This window comes from Eptatretus burgeri, chromosome 7 (genome assembly GCF_056783735.1).
Source record: "Eptatretus burgeri isolate ZD-2024b chromosome 7, Ebu_testis_v1, whole genome shotgun sequence".
NCBI classification, from domain to species: Eukaryota; Metazoa; Chordata; class Myxini; order Myxiniformes; family Myxinidae; genus Eptatretus; species Eptatretus burgeri.
Window position 1 is genome coordinate 102,855,195 of NC_140967.1, and position 9,944 is coordinate 102,865,138.

The 9,944-nt window shown below is 45.9% G+C and overlaps 1 protein-coding gene across 5 annotated transcripts in view; it reads left to right on the plus strand.

Annotated features, from left to right (window-relative positions):
• CARMIL1 (capping protein regulator and myosin 1 linker 1) overlaps positions 1-9,944 on the plus strand; it is a 252,839-nt gene that overhangs the window by 125,238 nt on the left and 117,657 nt on the right. For all 5 annotated transcript variants that reach the window (XM_085890034.1, XM_085890033.1, XM_085890032.1 and 2 more), the window contains one exon: positions 6,774-6,849. In XM_085890034.1, the coding sequence (XP_085746160.1) occupies positions 6,774-6,849 (76 nt within the window). The remainder of the gene's footprint in view (positions 1-6,773; positions 6,850-9,944) is intronic.

The following is a 9,944-nucleotide window of genomic DNA, read 5'->3' on the forward strand; positions in this document are numbered from 1 at the left end:
ACTCGATTCAAATGATTTAATCATAATTATGAAGTCATAGGTCACGTGGTGTGGCAGCCATGCTGGAAAAACGGAAAAACCTTGCACCTCTTAATCTCTGAAACCACACCAAGGACAAAATTGAAACTTGACACATGGCAAGTACTCCTAATGGGGAATAATTATGATTTCTTTATGACGTCATAGGTGCCTTTGTTATGACATCATAATTGCATATGTAGAACGTGAAATCTGATCAGTATGAAAGATTTTGAGGGTCATTTCGGGATAAAATGATATACAGAAAAATTTTGATGACGTCATTGGTCACGTGATTCAGCAGCCATATAGTTAAAAAAAATCTTCTTCTCTGAAGTGTCTGAACAGCTCGAAGTGAAACTTTATACATATTACCGCCTATCCATGAGGAACGAAAGGTTCACACACATGACATCAGTCACATGTTTTGGCAGCCATATTGGATTTTCCCTAAAACCTATAAAAATAATCTTCTCCAGAATGGCTCGACAGATCAAGGGGAAACTTCACACAAATGTTCCCCGAGCTTACGTGTACAATTTTGTTGAGGAATAATTGATAGGTCACATGGTTTCACAGACATTTTGGATTGAAGAAAAATATTAAATAACGTTTTGTCTGGAACCGCTTAAGTAATCGACATGAAGCTTCACAATTATGATCTAGTCATGATGAAGAATATATGTTTTAAATTTCAAATTGATCGGATACATGGTCTTACAGCCAGAATTATTTAATATTTTGGATCTGGGTTCTTTTTTATTTTTATTTTTTTATTTTTTTTGAATAAGGCTCACTTGGCTGTTCCTCAATGGGTTTGAGGGTGGAGGAGTATCAGTTGAAATGTGAATCCTGTACAGGTTCCTCCTGATGACTTCATCTTTTCATTTTTGCTTGTTCTGGTTCCTTCTGATGACTCCATTGCAGGACTGTACCTATTTGGTCTTCCATTTGATTTGAATTGAATTTATTTTCATCCCATTCTCAATTCATTTGCATAATAATAATAATAATAAAAAAACGTCATGGGTCTTGGGTCAAGTGTCCAATCAAATCGGGGTTGCATCAAAGCGGGACGTCTTGGTACCCAGTCATCACTGCCAGCAGTTATAAAGTGGCAGTTCTGTCTCTTATTAATTATGTAACACATCAGTACACAAATGCCACATAAAATACACCACAGAAAACTACATAACACACCATACAAAAGAAGTCCTGGTGAGGGTCTGCAATCTCTGATTGCTCTTTTTTCTTGTTTTATTTGGATTTGATCCCCAGTTCATGCACTCGGGGGTGGGGTCTTGTGGTTACAGGGTTCAAAATTTGAAATTTAAGTCAAAATTCTATATTGCATCACACCTGGTGGAACCTTTTGCCATCTTTCTACTTTGCTTTTGGTGGGAAGTGTGGGAGTTTCCGATGACTTGCCATCGACTTGGCTCGAGTTGAATCATTATTTCCTTTGTGCTGTTCATCGTCTGGAGGGTGATTCTGTCTGGAGTTCATGTTAATCAGATGTTCGTTTTCATTTCACTGCTGCAGCAAACCTTGATGATGTTCCAGATTCCACCAGTCGGAATTTCCCCCTTTTTCCTTCAAATTTTTCAATTGTATTGTTGAGAAATCTTTCTTTTTCATTGACGCAGTGACCATAGCAACCTGCTTAGTGGTGGTTTATGTGGCAATCAGATTTAAATATATTTTTTGAAGTTTTGAAGGAAATTTTTAATATTTTTTCTTCCGATTAACCTGAAAATTAAGCAGCAATTGCATTGTGCATCACTGAACCATCCAGTTCAGGGATCGGCGCACGAGGACGACTGGGTGGCGAGCTCTCCTTCCGGCCCTCCAAAGCTAAGTTTCCAGTCCTAAAGCATTTTGCGTATTTTGTTATCGAGATTTTTGTCAGGGTCTGTGGAACGGTACTTTTTTGTGTTGTGTTCATATCAATTTTAGCGGGTAGTTGAGTTAGTTTATTGTAAGAAGCAGGGCGAGGCCTCGTGATAAGTTTAGCGTGAAGTCAGTTGGGGCCTTGGGAGTACGGGGATGAAGAAGGTTATAAATAGAGAGCGAAGGAGATAGGATGAGGAGTACGTAAAATGTCACAGTTGCTCAATGTGGGCCACATCAACAATGGGGGAAGCAGAGGGTTTTTATTGGTGTAGGAAGTGTGAGGAAATGGTCCACTTGAGGAAGGTTATTATCGGGTTGAAGGAACGCATCGATAATTTTCAGCAAACAGCAGAATGTGAGAAATTTGTAGATAATAGTTGGTTACGGTTATGGGGTGAGGTTGCTGAGGATATTTGAAGTGGTGACGGTGCAACGGGGGTGGGCAGTGGGGACGGTGCAACGCGGGCGGGCAGTGGTGATGGTGCAGCGGGGATGGGCGTAGTGACGGTGCAGTGGGGAAGGGAGGTGGGGACGGTGCATCCAAGGGGGGGGGCAGTGGTGACGGTGCAACGGGGGTGGGCGGTGGTGACGGTGCAACGAGGGTGGGCAGTGGGGTCGGTGCACCGCGGGCGGGCAGTGGTGATGGTGCAGCGGGGATGGGCGTAGTGACGGTGCAGTGGGGGAGGGGTGGGGACGGTTCATCCAAGGGGTGGGCAGTGGTGACGGTGCAACGGGGTGGGCAGTGGTGACGGTGCAACGGGGGTGGGCAGTGCTGACGGTGCAACGGGGGCGGGAAGTGGTGACGGTGCAACGGGGGCGGGCGATGGTGATGGAGCAACAGGGGCAGGAAGTGGTGACGCTGCAACTGGGGCGGGCAGTGGTGACGGTGTAACGGGGGTGGGCAGTGGTGACGGTGTAACGGGGGTGGGCAGTGGTGACGGTGCAACGGGGTGGGCAGTGGTGACGGTGCAACGGGGGTGGGCAGTGGTGATGGTGCAACGGGGGCGGGCAGTGGTAATGGTGCAGTGGGGGAGGGGGGTTGGGGACGGTGCAACCAAGGGGGTGGGCAGTGGTGACGGTGCAACGGGGGTGGGCATGGGTGACGGTGGAATGGGGGTGGGCAGTGGGGAGGGGGCAATGGGGGCGGGCAGTGGTGACGGTACAACGGGGGCGGACAGTGGTGACGGTGCAACGGGGCGGGCAGTGGTGACGGTGCAACGGGGGCGGGCAGTGGCGGAGGTGCAGCAGGTGTGGGCAGTAGAGGAGGTGCAGCGGGGAGTGGCGTGGTGACGGTGCAATGGGGGAGGGGGGGGGGACCGTGCAACCAAGGGGACGGGCAGTGGTGACGGTGCAAGGGGGGTGGGCAGTGGTGACGGTGCAACGGGGGCGGGCAGTGGTGACGGTGCAACAGGGGCAGGAAGTGGTGACGGTGCAACAGGGGCGGGCAGTGGTGAATGTGCAACGGGGACAGGCGATGATGATGGTGCAACAGGGGCTGGCAGTGGGGACGTTGCAACGGGGGTGGGCAGTAGTGACGGTGCAACGGGGGGCGGGCAGTGGTGACGGTGCAACGGGGGGCGGGCAGTGGTGACGGTGCAACGGGGGGGGGCAGTGGTGAATGTGCAACTGGGATGGGCGATGGTGATGGTGCAACAGGGGCAGGAAGTGGTGTCGATGCAACGTGGGTGGGCAGTGGTGACGTTGCCATGGGGGCAGGCAGTGGCGGAGATGCAGCGGGTGCGTGCAGTGGAGGAGGTGCAGCGGTTGCAGGCAGTGGTGTATATTCAGCAATAGAAATTGGTCGAAACGAAGTATGGGAGACAGTTTTTGTGGGTGATGAGACAATTAAATATGTAGATTCTTCATTCTGCAGGAAGGATCGGAGACATAGAATTCTGTGTAGTTTTGAAGGAGCGGGAGTTCGGGATATTGGAGGAAGGGTAAACGATATTGTATCGGGTCACGACAGGAAGAAGTTGGTTGTGGTACACCTTGGTGCGAATGAAGTCGGGAAAGTTTACTCGGAGGATTTGAAAAATAGATACAGGATATTGGGTAACCGGCTGAAAGCAAAGGGTTGTGAGGTCATGTTTTCTGGGATTCTCCCAAGATTAGGAAACTCTATAGAAATTATGATCAGAGCAATAGACATCAACCAATGGCTGGAAGAATGGTGGAGGGAGGAAGGTTTTACATTTAAGAAGCAGTGGGAATCATTTAGGGGACAAAGGCAGTGTTTCTGGAGTGATGGCTTGGAAATTATATAGAAAGGTTCGCAGTGGGAATTGAGGAAGGAATTCAGGCTTTTTTTATGTCAGCGGAGGGTGGGGAAGCTCTAAAGGAAGGAACGGATGAAGTAATTGGGATGAGTAAGGCCAGGCAGGAAAATAGAATTTCTGGAAGGGAAAAGTTAAACATATTCCATACCAATACCAGAAGTTTAAACAACAAGATGGAAGAGCTTGAAGCCGAAGTAGATAGTGAAGAGTACGATATAGTTGCAGTGAGTGAGACATGGTTTCAGGAGGAGAGTAACTGGAGGACAGGATTAGAAGGCTACAAGGTGTATCGGTGTGATAGGAAGGAGAGAATAGGAGGAGGAGTAGGAATCTGGGTAAAGGACAGCATTATATCAAGAGAAAGGGATGACATTAAGGAGGGAATAAATGTAGAGGATTCTGTGTGGATCGAGATGAGAGATTGTAAAAACAGTAAGATACTGGTAGGATGCTTTTATAGGGCTCTGGGTGGGAAGGAAGAGGAGGAAGGAGGAGTACATTAAGAATTCAAAATGGCATGTGGTGAGGGAAGAGTATTGATTATGGGGGATTTTAACTTGACAGGGATAGATTGGGTCCAGGAACAGGGAAAGGGCAGAGCGGATGAGGATTTCCGAGTTTTATTCCAAGATTGCTTTTTAACCCAGTTTGTAGATAAGCCCACGAGGGGGAGTGCAGTGTTCGACCTCCTTTTATGGAACGATCCCAACATTTTGGAGGAGGTGGAGGTTGGGGAGCATATAGGAGCAAGTGACCATAAAATTGTGTGTGCAAAGATTATGTTGAGGGTTAGAGTTCAGGAAAATAGGGTAAGGTTATTAGATTTCAGGAAGGCAAACTTTGAGAGGATGAGGAGAGAGTTGGGTGATGTAGATTGGGAGACTCTAACAACAGGACAATCGGCATCAGAATAATGGGAAACCTTCAAGGACCAAATGTGTCGAGTGCAGAGGAAGTACATTCCAATGAGGTGTAAAACTCGAGGCAGAAAGAGACCAGGGTGGACGGATTCGGATGAAATTTGGTGGGCAGGTTGGGTGAGTGACAAGGACGAACTGATTCGATTTTGATGATGATCTGGATTCGGATCCGGCGACTAGAATTTTTATAGTGATTCTTCACCATTGAGAAATGGGGCCAAAAACGACATATAGTACGATATCGCAAAACGTTGTGGACAGATTCGGCCAAATGTTGGTGGACACAGGTGTGTAACAAAGAAGAATTGATTCAATTTTGGTGATGATCCAAATCCGATAATTTTTTTAAAATCCGGATACGATTTTTTTTTTTAATGTTTATTTATCCGGATATAAAGTGATTCTTCACCATTGAGAGAGGGGGCCATAAACGATATATAGCATCATATTTCAAAAATGTATTGGGCCCGAAATGTTCTTCTTGATCTAGCATTGTATGGTGAAGGTATTCACTGCCCTTCTGGTTATTTTTAAAATGAAACTTTGTACTGGATATGCAATCAACATTTAGGATGCATGGAATACGTAAAGATTTTTGGGATTTGACCTTGGTCCATGCTCCAGGGGGGATGGGGACTTGGGGTCACATTGGTAAAAACATAAAAATAATTTAACTCAAAATATGATATTGGGTCATTCCTGGTATAACTTTATGCCGTATTTCAACTTTGCCTTTTCTTGGAAGTGTGGGAATTTGCAGTGGTATGCCATCAACTTTGCTCGACTTTTTATTTCCTTCATTTCCCAGTGCCTCATCTGGCCAAACAATCATGAAACTTGGTCGCATTCGATTTTTTTTTTTTTTTAACTTGGACGGGTAAAACCAATGTTTCTTTTTGGGTGTTTATTTATATTTTTTATCAAATTAAATTTTCAGAAATACGCAGTTATTACAATGCATCATACATCTGGTAGGTATTATTACAATACCATTTAACCACTCGTGAGAAATGTGCACTGTCTGCTCTTGTGTCAACTTTAAACACACACACACACACACACACACACACACACACACACACACACACACACACACACACACACACACACACACACACACACACACACACTACATGAATCCTTCGCTCCAGGACAGCTGTTTTCACAAAGCTGTAAATACCTACTTCACGCATTGCATTCTTTGTTTTTTTTGGACATCAATGGAATTCCAATACATTGTAAGCATTGATTTTTTTTTTGTCGCCTCTCTAAGTTACACCCATTTTTTAATTTTTTTGAGAGTGTAATTTGGAATTGAGATTTATCGACATTTGCCAATAAACATTGAATCCCTTCAAGCCTAATAATGGAGCAAGAATTTGGAGTTTGGTGTGGGTATCAGTACACCGTAGCCTACTCTTTTCAAAAGGTTCATGATCTTTAACATAAATTTAAATGCAAATCAGCACAGCGGCCTTTACTTACCCATTTGAAAAACGGTGTACGCTGGAATGCATCACTGTACTGGTACTATCAGAAGAGGTGATCTTGTTAATCCTACCCCATCAGGAAGCAAACCCAGACTTGACACTGGAAAGCCAGTTATGACGTGTCTGAGCTGTCCTGCCATCCCACATTCAAACAAACTATGAACTGTGTGCAGGGACCTTGTGCCTATTATTGCCGCCCTGGAGTACAACCACTGGTTTACCAAGTTTTCTGTCAAAGACATGAAGCTGGTAAGGTATTTGTCGAGCTCCCGTGCTATTTGTCCATTTGTGGTAAATTTGAATCTCAATTTAATTTCTTGCACACACTTTGTTGAATGATTAATAAATACAGTAAAATAATGTGATTGCTTTCTTTCATTGTCAATCGAGGGTAATTGTCGTGGCTTATTAATTATATTAAAGAAGACGAAGAAAGTCGCACAGAAAAAGCAATTTTGCTGCATTGGTCATCGCTGTGTTTCTATCATAGAAAACATGTGTATCATGTGTTTCTGTGTTTCTATCACACACATTTCCATCCCAAAAAGGACAACCTACACACCACCAACACACATTTCCACCCCAAAAAGGACAACCTACACACCACCAACACACACATTTCCACCCCAAAAAGGACAACCTACACACCACCAACACACACATTTTCACCCCAAAAAGGACAACCCACACACCACCAGCACACACATTTCCACCCCAAAAAGGACAACCTACACACCACCAACACACACATTTTCACCCCAAAAAGGACAACCTACACACCACCAGCACACACATTTTCACCCCAAAAAGGACAACCAACACACCACCAACACACACATTTTCACCCCAAAAAGGACAACCTACACACCACCAACACACACATTTTCACCCCAAAAAGGACAACCTACACACCACCAACACACACATTTTCACCCCAAAAAGGACAACCCACACACCACCAACACACACATTTCCACCCCAAAAAGGACAACCTACACACCACCAACACACACATTTTCACCCCAAAAAGGACAACCCACACACCACCAACACACACATTTCCACCCCAAAAAGGACAACCTACACACCACAAACACACATTTTCACCCAAAAAGGACAAACCACACACCACCAACACACATTTTCACCCCAAAAAGGACAACCCACACACCACCAGCACACACATTTCCACCCCAAAAAGGACAACCTACACACCACCAACACACACATTTCCACCCCAAAAAGGACAACCCACACCACCAACACACACATTTCCACCCCAAAAAGGACAACCTACACACCACCAACACACATTTTCACCCCAAAAAGGACAACCCACACACCACCAGCACACACATTTCCACCCCAAAAAGGACAACCTACACACCACCAACACACACATTTTCACCCCAAAAAGGACAACCCACACACCACCAACACACACATTTCCACCCCAAAAAGGACAACCTACACATCACCAACACACATTTTCACCCCAAAAAGGACAACCCACACACCACCAGCACACACATTTCCCCCACAAAAAGGACAACCTGCACACCACCAACACACACATTTTCACCCAAAAAGGACAACCCACACACCACCAGCACACACATTTCCACCCAAAAAAGGACAACCCACACACCACCAACACACACATTTCCACCACAAGACGACAACACACACATTTCCAACTCAACATGACAACCCACACAACAATACACACATTTTCGCCGCAGCATGTCAACTCACACACCAACACAAACATTTCCACCCAAAAAGGACAACCCACACATGACCAACACACACACCACCAACCCACACATTTCCACCTCAAAAAGGACAACCCACACACCACCAACACACACATTTCCACCCCAAAAAGGACAACCTACACACCACCAACACACATTTCCACCCCAAAAAGGACAACCCACACACCACCAACACACACATTTCCACCCCAAAAAGGACAACCTACACACCACCAACACACACATTTCCACCCCAAAAAGGACAACCTACACACCACCAACACACACATTTCCACCCCAAAAACGACAACCCACACACCACCAACACACACATTTCCACCCCAAAAAGGACAACCTACACACCACCAACACACACATTTTCACCCCAAAAAGCACAACCCACACACCACCAGCACATACATTTCCACCCCAAAAGGACAACCTACACACCACCAGCACACACATTTCCACCCCAAAAAGGACAACCCACACACCACCAACACACACATTTCCACCCCAAAAAGGACAACCCACACACCACCAACACACACATTTCCACCCCAAGACGACAACACACACATTTCCAACTCAACATGACAAAACACACAACAATACACACATTTTCACGGCAGCATGTCAACTCACACACCAACACAAACATTTCCACCCCAAAACGACAACACACACATTTCCACCCCAACAGGACAACACACACACCAACACAAACATTTCCACCCCAACACGACAACACACACATTTCCACCCCAACAGGACAACACACACACCAACACAAACATTTCCACCCCACCACGACAACACACACATTTCCAACTCAACATGACAACACACACAACAATACACACATTTTCACCGCAGCATGTCAACTCACACACCAACACAAACATTTCCACCCCAAAACGACAACACACACATTTCCACCCCAACAGGACAACACACACACCAACACAAACATTTCCACCCCACCACGACAACACACATTTCCAACTCAACATGACAACACACACAACAAAACACACATTTTCACCGCAGCATGTCAACTCACACACCAACACAAACATTTCCACCCCAAAACGACAACACACACACATTTCCACCCCAACACAACACACACACCAACACAAACATTTCCACCCCAAAACGACAACGCACACACATTTCCACCCCAACACAACACACACACCAACACAAACATTTCCACCCCAACACGACAACTCACACACCAACACAAACATATCCACCCCACCACGACAACACACACATTTCCACCCCACCACGACACCACACACATTTCCCCCCCACCATGACAACACACACATTTCCACCCCACCACGACAACCCACGCACCACCACAAGCATTTCCACTCCAACAAAACAGCGCACACATTTCCGACTCAGCGCCTCACAGACACTCACACACACACACCAACACACATTACTGCCCCAACATGACAACGAACCCACCAACACACACATTTCCAACTCAACACAACAACACACACACACCAGCACACATTACTGCCCCAACATGACAACTCACACACCAATACACACATTTCCAACTCAACA